Source organism: Ciconia boyciana, chromosome 2 (assembly GCF_034638445.1).
Source record: "Ciconia boyciana chromosome 2, ASM3463844v1, whole genome shotgun sequence".
Lineage (NCBI taxonomy): Eukaryota > Metazoa > Chordata > Aves > Ciconiiformes > Ciconiidae > Ciconia > Ciconia boyciana.
In genome coordinates this window covers 47,904,195-47,928,524 of record NC_132935.1, presented here as the reverse complement: position 1 = coordinate 47,928,524, position 24,330 = coordinate 47,904,195, and the positions used below count along the sequence as shown (strand labels likewise).

At 36.8% G+C, this 24,330-nt stretch overlaps 1 protein-coding gene across 1 annotated transcript in view; it reads right to left on the bottom strand.

The window, feature by feature from the left end:
- Positions 1 to 20,205, bottom strand: part of CCDC178 (coiled-coil domain containing 178) — a 193,074-nt gene extending 172,869 nt beyond the window's left edge. Inside the window, exons 1-5 of the mRNA XM_072851284.1 lie at positions 20,128 to 20,205; positions 7,797 to 7,877; positions 5,752 to 5,879; positions 3,640 to 3,674; positions 933 to 1,027 (exon numbers count right to left, since the gene is read on the bottom strand). Coding sequence (XP_072707385.1) covers positions 933 to 1,027; positions 3,640 to 3,674; positions 5,752 to 5,879; positions 7,797 to 7,854 — 316 coding nt within the window. The 5' untranslated portion in view covers positions 7,855 to 7,877; positions 20,128 to 20,205. The remainder of the gene's footprint in view (positions 1 to 932; positions 1,028 to 3,639; positions 3,675 to 5,751; positions 5,880 to 7,796; positions 7,878 to 20,127) is intronic.
- Positions 20,206 to 24,330: the final 4,125 nt, after the last annotated feature.

The window sequence follows — 24,330 nt, the reverse complement described above, 5'->3', positions numbered from 1 at the left end:
ATACTTATTTCATTTTATTTTCCTAAGTAAGTATCAATGACTTCATTAAAGTCTTTGGAGTTCTAAGAAAAATTGGTGTAACATCTCAACAGCACGGTTTTACTCATGATACACATCTATCATCAACACTTCATTCTGTGAAATTTAGCTATCAAAAATGCCTCAGTTATTTGTTTTGATAAAAGATTCTTTGAGGTCATCATCCATTGTCCTGATCTATAAAAAATGGAAATTATATATTCTAGAGAGTCCAAGACATTTCCATTTTGATTCCACAGTCAATAATTCCCTAAATTATTTTGATTAAAAACTGCAAGCATAGAAAAGAAGGACAACTGTTTAAAATCTGGAGTGAAATTTTGGCTTCACTGCCATCAACAGAAATTTTATCACACAATTTACTGCAGACAGGATCGCCTCAGGCTAGTAGTACTTAAAAGGTTGCACATTGGCTTAAAAAGAATTGCACACAATCTCTTTAATATTTAAAACTTAATTTAAAAATATATAAACTAGTAAAGATGCAAACTGTAAAAAACAGAACTCTACGTAGGGAGTACATTATGAATAACCCGTAACAGCGATGCATGTATAGAAACTAAATGAAAAACTCCCTAGAATTTCCAACAACCAACATAATTAGTTCAGCTAGTTCAAATCCTAGATGGGTTAAAACACAGTATGAATCTAAATACAGAAATGTAAATTATCTTCTTGCAAACAGGATGATTTAATAGTTCTTAATATAACATTTAAAATATATGTGTCTTTCAGCTTGACAGATGATACACATAGATTTCAAAGGATACTCACATCATTTACATAAGACATAGAACAGGCAACAAGCACCTATTATTACCAATGCAAAGCATATATTAAATGAGGATAAGTAACTTTTACTGCTCAGACTGAGTATTATAAAATATTTTTACCTTCACAAGATACATCAGCTTCTTTAAAATCCAACTTAGTGGAAAATGATAACCAGGTATCTTCAATAGATTCAGCACTGACCTGTTTTGTTAACCTGTAGATAAAAGCCACTGTCACTAAAAAATTTTAGACTGAAATTAAATTAGCATTGTTACGTAAATACTACTTTCACTAAGTCAAAATTTCCTTTCTTGAATCTTACACATTTAAATGCTGGCTAGTTAAATGGAATAATTGTTAAAAAATACTGCAAGTCATACAGAATTATTAATTGTACAATTCCCATACAAGTGCTTTTCTCATATTTCTTTGCAGAAATACAAGAAACAGATTCCTTTACATCTTGTACTTGCACAGATCTTCAATTTTTGTCCTCACACCCAAGGATGTGCCAAAGAGAAACTGTTGTAGAAAAGCTGTTACTCTTTCCAAGTTCTGCATATACAGGAGCAATATATGCTATACTTTCCAGACTCTTCTAAGTGGCAAAAGCATTTAGTGCTGTATCTGTGCAGACACAGATACATTGCCACTGCAGGTCAGATGTAGTTTCAGTGTTATCAGTTTAAGGAAAGTCATCACTTGAGGGTCACCAACGAAGAAAAAAAATTTTTTAGAGATACAAAGGAAAAACGATCAAGGCACAAGGCTTAATCAGTTTCCAACAGAAAAGCTTTTGAAATCTGGGACACTCAAAAGCAGAGATGAGGAGGGCTTTATTAAAATGAGATTAGGACAAATTTAACCTGCAAGTGAGAGGGTGAAAGAAGTAACACAAGTAGTCAAAGAAGAACACAAGCAAATCATGGTCCACATGGAACTTAAGAGGCTCATTAGCCTACTGGAGTTGAGAACAAGGGGAGGAAGGATAACTACCATCCGCTTACGCCCACACGTGTGGCTTAAAGAGCACATACAGGTTCTTCACATGCAGCTAAGATGAAACGAAATCTGCAATCACAGCATTACATCGCACGTACATGCATAATGTGAACATATATATTTGAAAGAACTCCACAAAAAAGTTCTTTTTCCATGAAGAAATAACAGACAAAAAGCCTGTGCCAAAAACAAATCAAAAGAAATGCTATTGAAGCCTTCCTAGATTAACAGAAAATACATCTAAATTACAGGGAACAGAACAAAAAAATCTGTGCAGTAATGGAAAAGAGTAAGACGTTGGACAGGAAAAGTGGGACCTGGTAATGGAAGAGACATCAAATTAGATACAGAAGCAGGAGTCTGATAAACAGGAGTTGGATAAGTAGGCAAACACAAAATAACTCAATAGGTGTATCCGACATGAAGTAAAAATACACAGGGAAATACAGGGTTTGTTGAGCAAAATACTCAGGACAACAAGCTCAGTGCATGAGATGATACATTCTCCTCTTCAAACTCCTCTTTTAATCTTTCTAACTAGAACTACATCATAAAGTAGCCTGCATCATGAATAATACAATTTAAAGTCACACACTCAGACTTATTTTGCGTACTTTCTGGGTACTTGGCTTTGGAATACACTTGTATTGTACTGTATCGTATCCTAGGTTAGGAAAAGTCTGAGTTCTTTAGTGTATTTCAAAATACATGAAGCCAATATGTAAAATTTAGAAAAAACCTGCATGAGTTTTATGTTTTGAAATTACATTTTAAACTTACACTTTAAAATTACATTTTAAATTTATAACCTTTAACAGCTCTGTATATATTCTAGATATCTGCAGTGCAAACATATCTAGAAAAACCAATTCTTCAACTGGTTATTCTTAATTTAGGAATTATGTTCTGGTTTGATTTTAACAAGCATCCTCTCTTGCCCTCTAACTTTAAAGATACATAGTTGGAAACACTATAGTGTGATTCGAGGCAATTTTGTCACTCAAACACACAAAAGTTTTTTGAACTAAACATAAGTAGCTGGCAAACTACACTGAAAACACAAAAATCATGCATTTAATAAGAATCTTTACAGTATGCAGTATAGGAAAAACAGGAAAGAAAAAAATGAAAAAATCTTGGTTTTTTCCCCATCTTCATCACATTTCCCCATCTTCATTCCCATTTTCCTTCATCACAGCATGTGATGAAGAAATGGCTGTTTCATTCAAACTCTTTTCCTACTCCCTTTTTTAATTACTTGTCCTCTCCCTGTGTCTAGCTGAACTGAGAGTAAATTTGACCCTCTACGCAAATTCAGGAAATTGTACACAGTATTTAGAGAACTTCATAAAGATCAGAGTAAGTATGCAGAAACATTCAGAATGCTTATACATCATGTTCCAACCCAAAACTTAAAGCAACGAAAGCTTAAAATAAGGATCCTTACTTGCACTTAGGTACCTGAGATAACTGGTACAACTGGGCACAACTTCAGAAGTATCAATAACTGAACAACTGTTACCAACAGAAATTTATCACTTGAGCGGGTCCTGAGACCTGTGATCATCTTGAATCTTTGAAAATTAAACACTGAGTAGGAAAGATATGAGAAATTCTCCATAAACACTTTTGGTCTTCTGAAGTAACTAGATCCTGCAGACACTAAGAATGCTTGTTTTAGATGCATTCTGTGTTACAGAAGAACTTGGTAAACTCTACAGTTCACAGAGCAGACTTTATAGCCAGACTAACATCCCATCAAATAATTACCTGACATTAAAACAAATGCATTATTTTGTATGATTTTGTATGTATGATTCTTACCACGGTACTTTCTCCTCCTTAAACACATAACCATACTGCAAAAGTAAAACATAAACTCCATTATACATCTCAGATGTTATACACTATTTCTGTTTCCTCACAAAAAGCATAATAGGCCACTGAATTTAGTATGATAAGAGGATCTAATTCGTGTACATACAGATGAATGCTTTTTAACATTTTTAAATAATTACAAAGTTTCTGAATTCCTAAAAACTGTGCATCTCCAAACAGTTGGTAATAAAACCCAGCTTTTGTACATCCATGTATGTATTACCCAATTTTGTAGAATGTTTTTTAAAGATGCCTTTAATATTATTAATTGTGTTTTCACTCTTAACCTCTGTACTTTGTTTTAAATCTCAAAACTACAGCAGAGGTTCTGTCTGAACTTCACATGCTTTTTCTTCATTAGGGCTATGTCTACAACAGCAAATTAAACACTGACAGGGAAGTTTTCTGGGCCCAGCAACTTGATCACCTACACCATTAAATTGTTACTAAATCTTACTAGTACAACCTGTGGTAAGGGACATTACCACATTCACAAACCATTCCCAAACTGTTTCCAAGCACAGTTCAGGAACTGGAAAGGGTCAGGGGCCACTCCTCAAAAGCAGTGCACATAATGTCTATCCTGTTTTGGAGGGTAAGAATTTAACAGTATGAATATAAGGTTTTCCATGTCATCTGGACACATTGCTGGTAATATTTAACTTACCAGCAGAGGTGTAAATAAATTCATATATAGACAAGTAAAATCCAAACTCCCTATATTTGTAGTATAGTCATTTCAGTATATATGCCTACTTCTGAATTTTTAAGAGCATTAATGAAATACTCACACTATAGCAACCCCACCTTTTCTCCTCTTAACTCATAGTTATAATGATGTCACCATCTAGAGATCTCAGACTATTTTGAATCTCTGTATACTAAGTAACACAAACTTAGAAGAGATGTGGAAAATATGCACAAGATGTACACAATTTAAGCTAAAATTAAAATGAATAAACATCTGGACATGTCAATGCTTATCCATCTAATTCATGTATATTGATGACAAAATTATGACATTAAAATAATTTCACTATTCTCACATTATTTTAAAGGTGAACGAGGCAATATAAAATTTCCTATGAAATTAATGTCTACACTGTATATCAAGATACAACAGTAGTTCATTCACCTTGGATTCTTCTCATATCTATGCTGCAGTTGCAGAAACCTCCCTGCAGAGTATTTAACAGCATTTGTGGAATACTAATCTAAGATAGTTTTCCTGATGTGCTGCTATGACGACATTATTGTCGGTATTGGAGATAAATTATTTAAATATAACTTGTCTGTGCAAGCAGCGATCAGATCTTCTTACTGCAGCGTAGGCATATGCAAAATTTATTAACATTTGGAAAACACTTCTCCAGCAAAAGTGAATTATTTAAATGATACTAATCATGTTCTCAAAGAAGTTAATGGGAAGATTTTACTATACTTTAAAACAGTATATATTGCATTCTTTCTTCGTCTACCTACCCCTTTTTTTAGCTTCCCTTTATTCTTGTTTCTATTCACACAAAATCTATATAGGCTAGGAAAACAGAATGTACTGCTAGAGAAAGAACCATAACATTTTCAAATTCATGTCTCTCAATACGAGAGTGAAGAAATTTTTTAATCAAGGAATTGTTAAGTACTGTTCAGGAAAAAACTCTGCTTACTATAAATGACAGAAAATGGCACACAGCTCAATTTGACTATCTACTCAAGATTAGTATCAAAAACTATTTTGCAGACAATTGATAACATTGAAGCAACTGACTGTGTGCATCTGAACTGTCATATATGAATTTACTTATCTTTACGATACATTGATATTACATTATGATATTGTGGTATATTGATTATAATAAGATAGTTTGATTTGCCAGAACTGTTAAGTAGATGAAAAAGACATCATGACCAGTAAATGAACCTGCTGGGCACTATTTTGGAGAGTACATACGACATGAAGTTAAATTTTTATAAAAATCAACATAGTAATCCTATTTAAAAATACACTTGTTCCTATAAAGATAACAAGCACTTGGCTATTTTCAATCATAAATTTACCTGTTTAAAGCATTTCTCTATCTTTAATTCTAACACTTGAATGTGACAAATAGCTTTGTTAATACAGGGTAATGGAGTATTTACAAAAGCACAGCTACGTTGCCTTGTGGTGATCAACTTGTTCTTATCTGGAGAAAGAAAGAGAATACAGAAGGTTGCTAAACTTAATGCGTGGGCATGTGTGAGATTTTTTCATACCTGATTTTCTTCCTTTAATTTGGAACTTGGTAAGCTTTGGTCTTGAAATTGACTTAGGGAATGTAACAGCTACATCTATTACTATGCATGCTTTGTGCACAAAATGTTATTCCTTTTTGAATACAATCATCTCAAATACAAGAAGAGAGATTCAAAAATGTTTGAAGAATATGAAGGAATAATTTGAAAGAGATGAGACATGATAAAGGAGGCTAGGGTCAAAATACAATTTGCTGTAACTAATTTTACATAATTAATCCCAAATGAATCCAGTTTGATGATTTTACACTAGTCCTCAGCAAGGATTTTGTATAAACAGTAAAATAATATCAGAATCCAAAAATGCAAAGGTGGCAGCTACAATAGAAATTCCCAGAGCAAAACAGAAAAGGTCACAGGGCCTTAGAGGCAAGCTTAGACTACTCTTACGTATACAATACTTAGTTCCAGCAAACGTTTGCTTCAACCTTATGAAGGGATGAAGTTCCAGAACAGTAGTTCCCATGCTGGGAATTTAAAGCTACATGACATAAATGAACTGTTTTATGAGAACATGCAGATTTCACAATTATGTTTTCTTTAAAGTCTGTTAGCCTTATAAACACATAAATAAATGATACTGTGGCACACTATTGAAAGTTAACTATTTAATTAATACACAGAATGGAAATCTGACTGCAGAGGTCACTAATGAAAGGTGTCAGGAACCAGAACAAGACACTGAAACTTAGCAGTAGAGCTATTAAAAAGTCTAAGAAGCTGTCCTACAAACATGAAACATTAACCTAATTATGTTCAGGGGGATACAATGCTTTAATGTGCCTTGGAGATGAACCAAAAATAACAATAACAGTAATAGGGATTAAATTGTAAAATAGAACCAGATAACCTTCATATACAGTCTGTGGATTTCTTGGGTTTTTTTAAAAAGAATAATCTCTTAGTGTCTTAACTGAAGTGTCAGCCTAAAACATTAAAAGTCTGTAGGCTACATAAGGCTATTTTAACTTCAGTTTATCATAAAAAGCCTTACTGGAATGGAAAAGATGGTATGCAAGATTTTGTTTGAAAAGACAGCCATAAAATGGATATCAAAACCTATTTCGTAGGATCTTGGTCTGTGTGTTCCTAGAGCCAGAAACTTTCACAGGATGCCTACACAGCACAATCCTAACAAAGCATATATAGGCTTTGTATCTTTCTCGTACTCAAGCACAACACAAAAGTTCAGACTTTGAGACCAACATTACTTTAATTTCCCTTAGTTGCTTCTACTGTTATTATTCTTACATTTTACTAAATTAACATTAATGTTGTTGTAAAAATTATGTTTATTTTCTTTACATCACTACTGCAACTAACAATACTCCCATTTAAAAAAAAATCTGAAATTTTTGAATAGCTTTAATAAAAAAAGATTATTCTCTTACTGCTTTGGTCTTCCTTGGTAAATGCAAATGTTTATACATGCAAGTCTTCTAACCCCTTTGTAAAAGCAAGCTAGAAATACAACTCAGCGAGAAAGCGGAGTTATTTACCATTTCCTTAAAATCTAAAAATTAAATTTAAATGACAAGTGAAATACAGGCAATTTTGTTTTCAGATAGAAAACTGAACTATCATGAGAGGATGGAGTGACACCAGTAAGTCAATGACTGACACTCAAAGTCTATAAATGCATCGTTTGTATGAAGGTTTTTCAAGCAGCGTGACAGAAAAACCAAGAAAGAGGACTAGTGTTATGTAATATTACAAAGACAAAATATAAAATAATTTCTTATATCTTAAATTTAAGTCCTTCATTAAACTATTTGAAAACTGTATAATAGAAGATGTATCTGACATACCTTGGGATGTCTCATTACTGTCCTCAGAAGAACAGGAAAATGACTGTGTTTCAAACATTACTGCTGGTAGTACTTTTCAGCCTAATGATTAGAAAAAGAATGATACATATACATATATACAGACACATATACACATTTTAAAAACTCTTATTTTCATCAGCAAGAAAATGTATTCCATCAGTGATATGTATTTTTACAGTATTTTTAAAGGTTAGCAAATCTATTTTCAGTTTTCCTACTAAGGGAAAAGCAGCAATTAAACAGTTGATGGCAGTACAAATCACACAGTGTATACTATTCAAGTAATGAAATTACAGTTAAAAAGCAAATGAAAAACAAGACCACCAAATTTCAACCTGTGTTGCCTGGCTTTTTAAACTATACAGGTTATTTTGGAGCCTATCATGACAGTGGTAACCAACACTAACTAGAAAAACGTGAAAACAAAATGGATAACCTATGAGATGAATTTTAATTAAGAAACTGTCAATGGAAGGGAGGTCCATAAACCTGTAGTCTGAAACACTGTCATCTCAATGGACAGAAGACACATATAAGAGGAAAATAATCTACCTATTTGCATATAAACTTGTAACTCAGATTTACTACAATAAACAAAACCAACATATTTATTTATCATTTACATAATTCAGAAAAATAATACTGGCTGAAAACTTAGGTAGTTAAGCCTCAGGACATCAACCTGAGGTAATTTACCAAAATATTTTATCACCCTTAAAATTCATACATTTGACAAATAACTGCATTGCCGTGCAGAGATCCAGGTGGACACCCCCCTTTCTGCTCCCCAACTTGTGCAATTGGCATTAGAAGTCCACAGTAAATTGTCGCTTCCAACTACTTTCAACCTACAAAAACTGACTAGTAAAAAAGCAAAAAAACCCCAACACCTATGTTACAGTTTTCATCAATATTAAACACTGGAAACAAATATCACATAGATCATAGATTTTAGCATTCCATATTCTTGTAAGAGTACTATTAAAAAATAGAGATACATTTATTCCAAATTCTCTGATATGGAAAACAGTTGCCTGTGAGTCCAACTGAATGGGTGGACCGGGAAAACAAAGAGCAAGACCAAAGTATGCTCCCCTTACTCTCCACACCTCAGATTATTGATCCACTAAATTCAAACTCAAGCCTGTTCCAAAGAGATGTTAGAAGAATGTAAGTGTACTAAGCTTGCCAAAAGAAATGCTGAATCCACAGCTGGTATCCTACATGAACTTCCATGCACTGCAATGCAGACAACATTATTGCTCTGTTACCATAACAAACTAATTGACTTGGAAACTCTGAACAATACCAACAAAACCTTTCAAACTAAAGCTATGGAAAAGATTTTTTTGAATTAAATAATGTTCATAATACATATAACAAAGTTGCAAGTCACCACATTTTCAACTATGCAACTCTCCTTAGGAAATGTATGGAAAATGTATTATATGAGCCATTCTTGCATGTCATTTGCACATTAATACCTATTTTTTCCAAGTTTGGTGGCTTTTTCAATTTCCTGAAACAATTATTGCCAATGGCAGGACTCAATGATGTTCAAAGAAATATGCTGATTTGGCAAGCTGGAATTTTTAACTGTCTCTGTGACAGGATGTCAGCTTCTTGGACTCTGCAAAGTGATATTCTACTCTCCTACAGGCTCATCCTGACAGTCAGACCAGATGGACCATATTAGCTCCAACAAGGAGTATAAAAGAATCTGAAACTCTTAGTAAGTCAAAGAAAATAAGTATTGACAGACAGAATAGCTCTACAGAAAGGAGGAAAGAGGAGAAAAATACTACATACAAAAGGATGAAATCCAGGAAAAAAGCTTAAGAAACAGTTTCAATTTGCTGTTTCTTATATAGCCAGTAATACATCCAAAACAAGGTATGAACAGACTATTATCTGATATGCGAGCATGCGTTAAGAAAAAGGTGAGAACATCACTTACTTGATAAGGAATCATATACACAACACAAAGACGCATTCCACCGTACAGAACAACCCACAAAAAAAAATATATTGGACAAATCCTCAGTTGATGACAAAAGTATCATTTTGATCCGAGGCTTGGAAAAAAAATTAGTCAGCATGTAGTTCATTTAGTATCTGTTGAAAATCTTAGCCTCGATATATACAAATATTAGACTATTTATGTTCGCAGCTATAGCTATCAAAATACAAATAAAAAAATGTCTTTTATATTATCCTATCCAGAAAAAATAAGCCAAACCCAGTGAGTTAGCACTAACAATTCTGTAATATATACCTCTGACCATCAGGAAGAGTTATTCTGCACAAGCCGTTTTACAGAATTCAAACTAACTTTCTCACTCTGACAAAGATAGCTACTATGTTAGTCATATTACTACAGTACACCTTTTAAAAGTCATTGTATGCTACTCCATAAAGGAGAAAAAAAAGCATTGTGAATCTTTCATCAGATATGTGTATATATATATTTATAAAAATATATGTACATTGTATATGTTATTAAATATGGCTAAAGCTAAACTAAACACACACAACATTTTAATTACTTTCTTGGTTCTTTACTATAACAGAAATAATTTGTCAGCTCCTAAAACTAAATTTCTAATACCAACATCTCAAAGAGAAGGATCAGGAACTAACAAAATTTTTGTTAAAAGCAAAATCCTCGATAAAAGTTTTTCATGAAAGAGATCAGAATCCAGATGTTAGAATTTCTATCCATGTAACATAAGCTAGTACTACTATTTCTCATCATAAATGCCATTCCCCAGGCAGAGTCTTGGGGAATCATAAATACGCTTCATAAAAAGCTTATTCTAGGAGAACCTTTTTCTCATCAACTCACATACTTACCTCTTCACCAAAACTCTAATTCACTATTAAGTAAACTAAGTGCAAATTTATATTATCTACCTCATAAGCACAGTAGATATGGCCAAATCACAGAAGAATTTTGTTTAAAATGTTCCCATTGATTCCTGCTTCACTGTGACTATGCCATTTGTGTTGGATTTTTTCCTCCTTCCCCAAAATGCAGTCAGCATAAATAAAAATTATAAACTAATTCATAAAAGGAGCTAACGTTCCATGAACAATCTTCATTTTATTCTATCATGTCCTGACCTCCAAGTGTTAACTTTCTGCAAATACAGCATTTTACCATTTGGTTTTAGGATCCTAGAATTTCTTGCACAATTTCTGCCTGTCCTCAAGTGATGCAGTGAATCTTTTTAACCAGTGAAATGCAGCCCAGGTTTACTTCACAATATGCAGAAAGGGATTAACATCCCTGCAATTATTGCCCAAACTACAATTGGTATAGATGTTTCAAAATAGTACACAGCGTTGTTTAATAGCAGTTTGCAGCATTAAAATGTGTCATAGTGATAGTCAAGTCTCACACTTGAAAACAAGGCTTCATGTAGAATTCTATAGGCTGGCTAGTATAAACCACCAACTCAAATAAAATGATCAGAATTATTATTAAAGACAACAAAAGTCAGGAAAAAAATCCTTAGGTTCTTTGTTGTATTTTATTCCTTTCGCAGGGACAAGATCCCAAAAAATAGTCCATTATACCAGCCACTTTAAGCTTTAAGAAGGGAATTAAGATGAAATAATGTACTCTCGCAAACTTTTAATGTTTCTATCCAAAACTATCTAGTTTCTATCTAGTTTCTATCCAAAACTAAAACTATTATAGCTGAGATCTTACTACTATCATGTAAGTACCTGAAATAGTTCTGTATCAAAATCAATTTGATTTTTTTCCAGTATTCCACTATTCTTGTGGTTCATTCCAGCTAGATAGTCTGCAACTCAAATAAACTTAAGCCCTATTATTTTTCCACAGACCTTAGTGCAAATATGTACTCTAAACAAACAAGCAAACCAACCCACAGACAATTAAACAGGATAAAAAACAAGGACACTGAAAATCTGTAATAGGTAAGGGAATTAAATCCAGGTATTCTGTGCCATAGTCATGAATGACACACTTTGTCTTTCTCTATATATTCTTGAGTTCCACCTTTCTGACACGAATCAGAAAAGAGGAATTATACTTCTACCAAGTAGGATTGAGAAAATAAATACCTTAAGAGCTGCTCACATTCTGTGACATGGGTTCACATAAAACATAACTATCTCTGACTACAGGTGCTACCAAATCTACTATTTCAGTGTCCCTTCTCACACATTCCACGGCCAGAAACAAAACAACAGGAGAATTACTATTGTCTTCCTTATTCCTGGGAGGTCAAAGAGACCTGACAGTAGTAGGAACAATCTCCCTGCTCAAGCAAAAAACTAATTAAATTCAATTGTTAGAAATGAGCACCCAAAATTCTATTACCACAAGAATCATCCAAATATGTTTTAAAGATGATTACTACCAATGTACATGGTACTAAGCATGTTAGTTATTCGATCTGTCCCCTTACCCATAATTAAAATACCATGTACTATAGCACAATATTTTTGCAAAGATTATTAAATCTTAAACCTACCATCTTCCATTCTGTTGTATATGTCTAAATGAAATACAGTGAATATTGGTTACCATAGTAACCACAGAACTGAAGAAATTTAGTTTTGGCATAATTGCTGCATATGTTCGTACAAATCACATCTCTTATTCTGAGCATTAGAAATGAAGACACTTTTGAACTCCATTTTTAAAAACAGATTAATGAAGAAACAAAAAATTAGATCAAGTATTCATAGACATAACGCAACATATTCTTGTTTAATTCACTCATTCACTTTTCTTTTGTAATTCAAGTATATTACTTGCATTCTATTAAACTATTTAGTTAAATACTGTTTAAGTTATCTTTTTACTTATTGCAGTTCTGGTTTTCTCATTAAATTCAAAATACTATTTTAGAATAATAAACACACTATTAGTCAAACATCCAGAAATGGCTAAAGAAACTGCAGCAAAAATAAACACCCCCAACAGCCTGTGACAAACTTATTTTGTTTTTTTCACTTGCAATGAGGTTCACATTGAATAAGGATGAATTTATTTGTTTCTTTAGTTTCAAGAAATGGTAGAAAAGGAAAAAGCGCTCTAGGCATGCTGACACTCAGTCTTACAACAGCATAATTTTCTCAGCAGCATTAAAAAACACGCATTCAGCAGGAACAAATTAACTCAATTCAACCAGCCTGTGAATTAGCTACAAACTCCTCTCCACTTCCTTATCAGCTCCCAGAATGAATCTTAAATGTCTCAAAAAAACCCCCAAAACAAACCCATAACCCCACAGGTCAGATGAGCAGTAGGACAGTTGCATTTCTATGTTTTTACTTCAACACTAGAATTCTTTCATCCTTTCCCTTCTCTAGCTTTGTTTGCTCAATAATTCAGTTCTGATTCGGTTGTTTCAGAGATACCTTATACTTATCAAGTTCATTACCATCAGTACCTTTCATCTTAATATTCAGAAATACAAACAAACAGAATTTCAGAAAGAGTTCGGTAATACAGAAGAGAACAACAGACAAATAAATCATAGTTAAAGACAACACAGGAGAGATCATCTCTACTTGAAAGCTTTAAGTCTTGGAAACTTAAAAGTCTTTTCTTAAGCTGTCACATACATTGCACAAAAATCAGCCAATACACTGCAACAGAGAAATGCAAAGTGAAAGTCCAAGAATTTGTTTAGCACACAGTATCATGCTTCTAGCTTGAAGTACCAACAATATCATTTTTGGTTTACCTTATCTCTTCAGACTTTCCTGGCATGAATGGGTCAAGGTCTTAATGAACTTGTGGAACTGATCTACCCAAATTTTTAAGGATATAACAGGTTCTCCAAAAAAATGAAGATAAAACAGGAACAATGGATGAATGAAAGACTGTATTATTATTTGAAATAATCACTATTTATTAAGTGATGGTCTCACTGATGTTGCAAAGAACAGAGAAAAAACATTTAAAAGATTTTACAGCCAAAAAACCCACCCCAGCATTCTCATCACATTAGAATCAGTAAAGTCTGGTTTTCCATGGGTTTTTGTGCAACATTCCCTCGCAGAAGCCCAGCTCCCCTCAGTGTCACTGAGCCTGACCAACACTGCTTCCTTTGGTATTCCTTTCTGGGCATGTGCATAGGACTGATTTTGAGCTTGGCTGGCTAACCACGACATGAATCGATTAGTCAGCTGACTGCTACCCTACAGAATATGTAAAGGACTAATTTATAACTCCTTTCTTTCAGATAAGGAAATAATTTGGGTCTTTATTCCCGTTACTTAGCCGCCAATTTTCATGAAACTTGGAAAAAAAATATCTTTGAGACTCCTACCCATCTGTCAAATCTGGTTGGAATAGGCAAAAGCTACTGGAAGACAGGCACTGGCAGATCATATACAGTGACAGCGTACACTTTGTTTTCTTAGATATACCAAAAAACCCTCCTTAATTGGAGGCTACCTAAAGTGACTGCCTTCATTTATTTCACAATCTTTCCATCAAACTATATTTTGTAGGGATCTTAAACGTCACTATTTTAGAAGTAACGCAGATAAAGGAGAAAAAGAAAAAGATGACATCTTGTATACATTAAAAAATAGAGAACAACATAGAAAAAAGACAAAAACAAGTGAAAGAACAAAGCGTGAGGGTGCTGGCAATGGTAAAGAAAAGCAGGTGGGATAGGGCAGTCAAGGAATTAAAGGTGCTTGCAAGGCAAAGCTGGAAAACATGTATTATGCAGTAGGGAAAGGGAGTTAGTAAAAAGATACAAAGATGACAAAGTAAATGAGAGCTAAAGAGAAAAAAAAAAAGCCTGACAAAGCCTAACTGACAAAACTGGAATGGGAGAATATAAGTAAAAATGACAGGATCTGTAAAAGAAAAAAAGAAATTTATTATTTAATTAAGCACTTAGAAAGTTCCATGATAGAACAGAAGGGGCCCAACTAGGTAGAAAGTTATTTTCTCTTCAGTAATGACAGAAGTGTAGTAGAATGTGAAAACAGATTCCATTTGCAAAATAATGCCTCCATGGATTGAAAGATCCAAGGTAGTTTCAACTAAATCTAAACCATTCCTGACAGATGCTTGTCAAATCTGTTTTAAAATCTTTTAGAGCCATTTTCTACCAGATGTCTACGCAAACTTAAACCAGATTTAACCATCCTTGCCATTAGTTAGCCATCCTAATGTATAATATAATCTCCTTGTTGTATCTATATGGACACTGAAAATAACAGATTGCCTTCACCTTGTAAACAACTTCTTAAACATTTGAGAACTACTATCTCTTTCTTTCTCTACACTAAACAGACCAAATTCTTCTAATTTTTTACACACACACAGACCTCTGCCCAGAGATTATACTCTCCAACTGTTTTTCCACTCTCTTCCTCCAAATTCTCCTCAGTTGGTCCAGGTCTTTCCAGGCATATATACTAAAGAAGCCACAGCCTTCCAGCTGATGCCTCACCAGTATTAAGAAGAACAGAAGTATTATGCAATGCTTTTGGTTTCCTATCCTGATAAAAGCCTTGCTTCTAACACAACAGCACGATACTGGTTTTCATGTTTAGCACTTCAACCTACAGGTGTTTTGCTACCTAGCATTTTCTTCTCCTCTGTCCACGTTATTTCTGCTTATGGATAGTACTTTGTACTTGTTCTTACTGATTTACATCCTATCCTCTGACTTCTCAAGATCATTTCAAATTCCAAATGATCCCGTCCTCCAGAGGGCTTGCAGTTCCTCCCAGCAAGACATTGTGTCCAAATTGAGAAAGAATCATGTAGTAAGTCCTTGCTGCCAGTATTATTCACAGAGTACCTCCATTGTTCTACAGTGCCATGTGTAAGGCATGGTTTGTGCCTAAATTGACGATACTATGCTCTTTCAGAGACAAAAAATGGAGACATGAACATTTTAAAATGCTGATCCACCTCTATTTGATTTCCCATTTTAAGCTGTATGTATTTTATTATTTTATGTTTCGGGGGACTTGAAGTTAAATAGTAATTTTAGTCATTATGTATATTATATAAGTAGTTCGGTTGCAAAGATTAGAGAAACAAAATGAGTTGAAAATTTGGCAGGATCATACAATCTATTTAAAATAAAAAAGGGAAGACAACACACTACTAAATAATATGAAATTGCATCTGTGTGTTTTCTAGTTTGAAGAGAAGATCTTGCCAAATTCCAAATCGGGTGCTGAGTAACTATAAACACATTCTTGTTCAGTTGGACTAAGATGTATTTTGTGGCACTGCTCAGATCTTAGCAGCTAATTAAGTCTTGATGCTATAAAGAAGTCTTGTTTAAAAATAAAATTAATAGAAAATATTTTTAAATTATACAGTCTCAGACTGCTTTTTTATAATGATTCAACATTAAAGGAAAGACTAATTTATACAATTCAATATAGCTACATTAAGAGTACATTCTTGTACCTGTTCTGCAATATAACCTTAGAAGATGACAGCTCCGAGGCAAAGCTCTGCGTGACAGGAAAATAAAAAAAAGAACCAAAAAAAAAGACTAAAAAGCTAATGATAATTACAAAATCAACAATATCCCCAAGCTGACTGGAGCTGCTGCTCGCTCAAGCTAATTCTTTCTCACCGTCTACCTTCCAAAGTGAGACATCCTAAACCATAAAGCTTTTTATCTAGGAAATGTGACCATTACCTTTACTCGGTGTTTGTGCTCCATGATTCAGTAATTCAACTCGAATTTTCAAGCAAAGCTAAAAATACACAGTAAAATTAATAAATAAATACTTTTTAAAAATTTTATATGAAATTTAAAAACTTTATATGAATTTTAAAAACTTTATATGAATTTTTTCTCAAATATATACATATTTGAGAAAAAAGAATGCAGGAAAGGTTGTTTTTTTTTCCCTAGATTTACTCAGTCTCTGAATTTCTGCTTCAACACAGAACTATTCTCAACACATAATAGTTCACACCTTGTACACAGTTCAAAGGTCATATAAACACCCTTTTTTTGCTAGAGAGAGAGTTTAATTTCTTATCCATATGCACGGACTGGCATAATCCTTCGTGTCTTTACTCTTCTTAATAGCAGCGATCAACTATGCCAGTACAAAGCCCTTTTAGATGCAGGTAGTTAGCCTAATATTAGGAGAATTACTGTAATGCATTATCTACCTCATCAGTTCATGGCACAAGTTTTATGTATAGACAAGTCCTTTGAAGTTAAATAGGAAGAGCCAAAGTGATCCAGATTTCCTCAGTATTCACTGTTAAGCTGTTTCTCATTTACACTGTGAAGGCAACTGATTCAGAAAACCAGAAAAGTTCTGTAAATTATCTAATGTCCAACTTTGAGATACAGAATTCAAAATCTGTTAAAATCATTTTGCCTACATACTATCTAAACTCAATGCTGCAATTATTACAAAGATCATAACAGTATACAAAATCAGGAACCACACAGAAAGCTGGAATAGGTAAGTAGACTTCTCTATATTAGGAGACTTTATCACTTTACAAATAATGAACATTTTTAACCATTCGATTTCTATTCCTACTCCAAACTCTCTTTTAACATCAAGTGTAATGCTTCAGTAGCCATCTTGTAAGTATCATGGAAAATAATTTTACTGTAATTTAGGTCAATTTCACTAGAACTTCTATGGGATCTCAAAATATGATAGCAAATATTTTGGGCCACTATTGCAGTATTAACTTTTGATGTTAGTGTGGATAGCAATCTTCCAAATGACAATTTCATCCAAAACTGCATCAAGTACTGAAAGAGGAATAGGAAATTTCTCTGTCTCATGTCCAAAATGAAATAAAACATCACCCTTCTAAAGGGGACACTTTCCCTCATTCTGACTTCATGTTGACAGTTTCAGACCTACCTGTCTTATTATGCAAGGTATCAAACCTGAAACAATCATCTAGAGTGCAGTTACTACTACCATGTCCTCTTTCTCTTTAACTCCATCTGAAAGCTCTTTACAAAAAGGCTTACAAAAGGCTACCTATAAAGCAGACCATGGTATCTACATCATAATACCAGATCTTAAAGTCAGATATTTTACCAGCATAAAACTCGAATCTCACACAGATGATATGCTCTGAAAAGATGAGAACATTTACAAAAATTTAGAGCCCCTCAGTAGGGAAGAAGGCTGAAGAGACACATGTATCCATCTTGTAGATTTCTTTACTAGTGGCACTATCTCACTAGAGATAGCCACACTGCAACTCCATGAGGAATAATCTTAAAGGACTGCAAATCAAACATCTCCAAAACCTTAGTAAATCTCTGAATTCCTGAAAGCATATTCAAAAAGGATCTCATTGTTAGCAAACATATTCAGTTTTCCAGTCGGGGCAATTTGAAAGAACACGATCAGTCCCAAAATGATCACATACTGGATTTTCATTTGGGATCATGACCAGCCCCTCAGCTTCCAATATAAATCTCAATATGCTCAATACAGAAAAACAAGAAGGGATTGCTGCTTGGGGTATATTCTGCTGAAGCACAACAGTCAAGCCTACAGTGCTTTATAATTTTTTTTTAAGTATTTCCTCAATATACTCACCTAGGCTCCTTAGACCAGACTGTGACCAAAACTTTACAACCCTATGAGCTGTTACAACAAGTCCACTAAACCTTCTCTGTCATGAATTCCCCCATTCCTCATTAATTATTTTCCCAAAGAAATAACAAGACAGACAGAAATTGGAGGTCAATCATCATCACTGTAGTAACAGCCACCTCTTCCTTCCATAAGGTTTTCAAAATATCTTCTTCAAAGTCTGTTCTACTTTGGCATGGTGTTATTATGGAGCAAAACTAAGAGATTCCATTCTTTAAAAACCAACCCAAGAGCTTTTGGAAGGTAATAAAATTCTGGAATAACTCCCATACCAAATCCTTCCATGTTTTCTAGCCTTATGCATTTCGCTTTTTGAAGAGAGAAAAAACTAAGAGACAGAATAATTAATATACCCTCTGTGGGGGGAAAAAAATCTAATTTTTAATCAGAGTCTCCTCTTCAGTAGTGACTCATCACATTCTTGAGCCTGTGCAAAATGTTATGTATTTGGAAAGGAAGGCTTAAAACTCTTTTAAGTTGTACATCAGAAAGTTTATTGTATTCTTGGAATCAGTTAAGAACTCCGCAATAAGAGGGCAGAGCCTGTTTAGGCATATAAGCTGAAAAATCGGATCTCTCAAAGATGCTTTAGCTGCTGCATCAAGCATTGCGAGAAGAAAAGGGGATTAATTCTGGAAACCCCAAGAAGCCATTCTAACTGAACCTCTTCCCAGAGCAGAGATGCCCGAATGCTTCTGCAGCGGGGGATGTACCCTCCACTTAAGTACTTTCCCAGGCTTCAGCCAGACACCTCCAAAGGTGCAGCCTCCTGGAGACAAAGACCGTTACTTTGGCTTATTCTGCCACGGCAACGTCGGGAACGAGGAAGCTCTGGATGTGCCACCGCCGCCCTGTGTAAGGGAACGCCGCCTGGACTCCGGCAGGGAGCCGTTCGCGGCCACAGGCGAAACTCCCAAGGAGCGATGAAGGCGCGGCGCCCGCCGCTGCGGGGCGAAGGCTCCGCACGCCCTCCGCGCCGGCGGAGCCCACAGGCACAGGCAGCGCAACCGCGGCTCCCGGCTCCCTCCACGCCGGCCCGGGGCCCAGCCAGCAGCACCTGCCGAGCCCCTCTCTTGGAGGACGATAAAACAGGACTTCAGGGCCCTTGTCCCGCACTAGAAGCGCCCGGCAGCCCTGCGCCCCCTGCTCGGAGCCCCCCTGCGCGGGAGGCGGCAACGGCCCGGCTCCCTCCCGCCGCCACCCCTCCGTGCGGAGGCCAGGCGGTACCGAGGCGGGCCGGCCGAGGACCTGTTCCCCCCACACGCCCGCCGCCGGCAACACAGCTGGCTGGCGGCCCCAGCCCCGCCTCCGGTACTCACGGCTCCGGCTGGGCGCCCGCCGCCGCCGCCGGGCGGGAGGAGGGGGGCAGCCGCCGCCGCCGCCGCGTCCTGCCCGGCGTCCCTTAGCCCGTCTCCCCGGCAACGGCGGCAGCGCGCGGCCAGGGCAGAGCGCGCGGCACTAACCGGCGGCGGCGGCGGCGGAGCGGGCGGCGGGCAAGCCTGGCGCGTCGCTCCCTCGGCAGGGCCGGCCGAGGCCGTTCCCGATTCCCACCGGGGGGAAGCGGGAAGGAGAGACCCTCCGCCGGCTGCCCGAGGGAGGCGGCCGGGGCCCGGGGCGGCGGGCGAGGGGGTGCGAGAGGCGCGGCCGGGAGGCGCCGTCGGAGGGCAGGGGGGTCGCTCACCCCAGCCTCCTCGCACCCCTCGGTTCCTGAGGGAGCTCAGTAAGCCGCGCGGGTGCAAGGCTGCCCGCACACTCTCCGTCTTTCCTTCCGTGCAGGGAATTCCGTATTTAAAGATGGCCTTCTGTCCCCCAGGGGAACTCGGAACCCGCGCCCTGCCCCACATCTGCCAGCTGGGTGTTTTCCGACTTGCAGTGCTTGCGTGGCCTATGCTGTGAAATCGCCTCGCTTTTACATGTTTCCAGTTAAAACTTTGCTGCTGAGGTTGATTGTGCAATGAAAATTTATAATGGTTGACAGTGCTCCGCGGTCCAAAATTTGGGAACTACTATCTTGAAGAATAAAGCCCATCCTTGCCTGTTTAATTCTTTCCTGTATAGATTATTAGCTACTAAGCAACCTGGTCCAGACCAGTCCCCACAGTTGCTGCCAGTCCTGATTATTAAAATCCACTCCTGGAACTTCTTGCATGATGGTATAATGATGTGAAAAGCCATTTCACTCAGATTTAAGTAGAGACTAGGACTCGTAGAGGACTCAAATGGGACTTAATTAAATCTAGGTTTCCCTCATGAGAAGGATATGCTCAGCCTTCTATACTTCGCCCTTATTTTAAGGGTAGGAGGTTAAAATTAAGTTAGAGAAATAGGCAAGGGATGCCACACTCATACTGACTCCTCGATTGCCCTTTGTTTTCTCTTTTGACACCTTGTACCATATCAGGAAAAAAGAGAAATTTAGGAGACAATCAAAAAATCACTTTCCCCTGCATTCTGTGTCCTTCTCATCACTTCCTTGAGTTGTCTTTATGTGCATTCTCATATGTTCAACCTCAGCCTATACGTTTTTAATGAGAAAAAAAACCAGGAGTGATGAAGTGTTTACCTTACCTCACCTTCCTTCCTCAATATAATCTTAGTGAAGACAAGATGTTTTATTTTAGTAAAACTGGGCGTCCTGGTTTCAGCTGGGATAGAGTTAATTTTCTTCCTAGTAGCTGGTATAGTGCTATGTTTTGGATTTAGTGTCAGAATAATGTTGATAACACACTGTGTTAGTTGTTGCTAAGTAATGTTTACACCAGTCAAGGACTTTTCAGCTTCCCATGCTCTGCCGGGTGCACAAGAAGCTGGGAGGGGACACAGCCGGGATAGTTGATCCAGACTGGCCAAAGGGCTATTCCATACCATATGGTGTCATGCTCAGTATATAAACTGGGGGGAGCTGGCCGGGGGCAGTGATCGCTGCTCGGGGATCACTGGAAAAACTGGCTGGGCATCAGTTGGCGGGTGGTGAGCAGTTGCATCACTTGTTTTTCTTCTGGGTTTTGTTCCTCTCTCTCTTTTGTTGTTTTCCTTTTCATTACTATTATTATTATTATTACTACTATTATTATTATTACTATTATTATTATTTCAAATTATTAAACTGTTCTTATCTCAACCCACAAGTTTTCTTACTTTTGCTCTTCTGATTCTCCCCCCCATCCTACTGGGAGGGGGGAGGGTGAGCGAGCGGCTGTGTGGTGCTTAGTTGCCAACTGAAGCTAAACCACAACACTGGGCCAGGTTAAAATCAATGTGCCTTTGCCTCAAAGGAGGCCAATGGCATCCTGGGCTGCATTAGGAGGAATGTTGCCAGCAGGTCAAGGGAGGTGATCCTTCCCCTCTACTCAGCACTGGTGAGGCCACACCTGGAGTAGTGGGTCCAGTTCTGGGCTCCCCAGTACAAGAATGACATGGGCATACTGGAGAGAGGGCCATGAAGATGATGAAGGGACTGGAGCATCTCTCACCTGAGGAAAGGCTGAAAGAGCTGGGACTGTTCAGCCTGGAGAAGAGAAGGCTCAGGGGGGATCTTAATAATATATATAAATACCTGAAGGGAAGGTGCAAAGAGGATGGAGCCAGGTTCTTTTCAATGGCGCCCAGTGACAGGACCAGAGGCAATGGCCACAAACCAAAACACAGGAGGTTCCCTCTGAACATCAGGAAATACTTCTGTACTGTGAGGGTGACCAAGCACTGGTGCAGGTTGCCCATGGAGGTTGTGGATTCTCCATCCTTGGAGAAACTCAAAAGCTGTTTGGAAACAGTCCTGGGCAAATGGCTCTAGGCTGAGCAGCCTGGACCAGATGACCTCCAGAGGTCCCTTCCAACCTCAACTGTTCTGTGATTCTGTGATTCACACAATGAGGGGAATTAATAGCATTGGCACTCTGTGGAATTCAAAACTACCCTTATCTCTCTAATGATGTTGCATTGAGATAGTTATCTCAAAATAAATACCCTTTTATAGAGAACAAAAAAATACCCTTCGGTACAAAAGAAAGCTGTGGGGCAGCAGTTATCAGGAGAAGAAATACCATGTTCCTAGATATTTTATAGGCTTTGAAATCACAATTTTAACCTTGAGATAATAATCTTTACCAAGACTGAAGAAAGGAGATAGGTAAAGGTGATAGATACTGCATTTTTACTTTTCCAGGCTAAATCCAGGGCTGCAGACCCCCAAGCTGTTCCACATATTTCTCATATTTTGATTTATCACTACTTATTTGGCAATACATAGTTTCTGCCTTCTTCTAGGCTTTTCCAAGGAAAAAGGAAACCACTCTTGAAGCAATAAAAGGAGCTCTCTTGAGTCACAAACGCATGACAAGTTTCACCGTTACTGTGTGTGATCTTGTGGAGTAGTTATTGATCTTGGTAACTATTGAGAAACAAAGAACATGTTGTCTAATCTTTTGATTGCTATCATAAGAGTACTGTGGTCATCCTTAGTTGTAGATTTCTTAAACAAATTAATAAAAAAATCATTTAGATAGCTGCCAGCTATCTGATACATTTAAAAAATTTAGATGGTGTTAGTAAAAACTAGATTTACCCAAAAGTTGAGTGTCTTTGTAGTTAGCTGCATAATTTATTCATAAATGGGAATAAAGCTTCAAGAGTGTATTAATATATTCATTAATCTCATAGAAAGCATTGCCTGATGCCTTTTTTTTCTTACAGTAACATGAAGATTATTCTTACAGTTAAATGCTTTAAAAGTTAGGATTTTAAAGTTGCTCAAAAGAAGCAGGACTAAGTACATAATGTTTTACTCATGTATAGGTATATTAAGAAATATTTTTAAGTTTTACTATTATGGAATTATAGGCATATATAAGATGGGAAAAAAAAATGGAGATCATCAACCCCTAGTTAGTGTGATCCCAACTAAGTGTTTCCAGTGAACATCTCTTTACACCTCTCGTATAACATTTCGCCCTCATTAAAGACTAATTAGAACCTTAACAGAACAAGAAAAATCCTGAAGATGTACTACATGTCACTGTTTTGTGAATTTTTCACAGATTTATCTTATAATCCAGAGGATGCACAATGACACAATAGAGAATATTGCAAAAAGGCACCATACCTTAAAATATGGATTATTTTACTCTTCTGTAGGCTTCTGCTACTGTCCAAAACTGCTATTTTTTTTTCTTTGTTACTGTCAGTAAAACATATACTGGATCAATCCTTAAAGGAAGGGCAGATGGTCTGCATGGTGGGTGTTGCAGGATAGGAAAATTTGAAAATGTGGGACCAGTTGTGCCATTTCTTCCAGCCTACATACACTGCACCAGGGCGTACAGAAGCTGTAAGAAGCCAAGCTCTTAGCACTGAATGCTGAATTGTGATACTGAAATTCAGGGTCCACTTCTTCAATCTTCCCTTCTGCAATGTAAGTGAGAAATTTGTACATGAATGACAAAAAAATTACAAAAGCAAACACAGCATTATGTATCTTCTCCACTAATGGAGAAGATGAAAGAACAAATAATTGGAGAGATGTTAAGCCACATCAGAAGAGGCACCAGGCCAGCATCCATAGTAGTATTTCTACCCCTAACTGGTAACTAGCAACTTAACCCAATGCTTTCATTTAGAATGAGGTGCCTAAAATAATCTACAACTCAAAACCTCAGCACCCGAGTTTACACTGAACAACCTCCCTTCTCCTGTGCTACCTCTCTGGGCTGCATCTCAAGAAATGGAATGGAGTTCCCCAGTCTGATTTGTGTAAGTGGCTGAAACTGCCTTGAACCAAAATGTTGGTAACATAAAACAGCTTTTATTCCCTTCTTTTTTCCTTCTTTTTCATACTTCATCACTAATACATTGTTAGATGTCCAGGTTGTGTCTTTAAATACATATG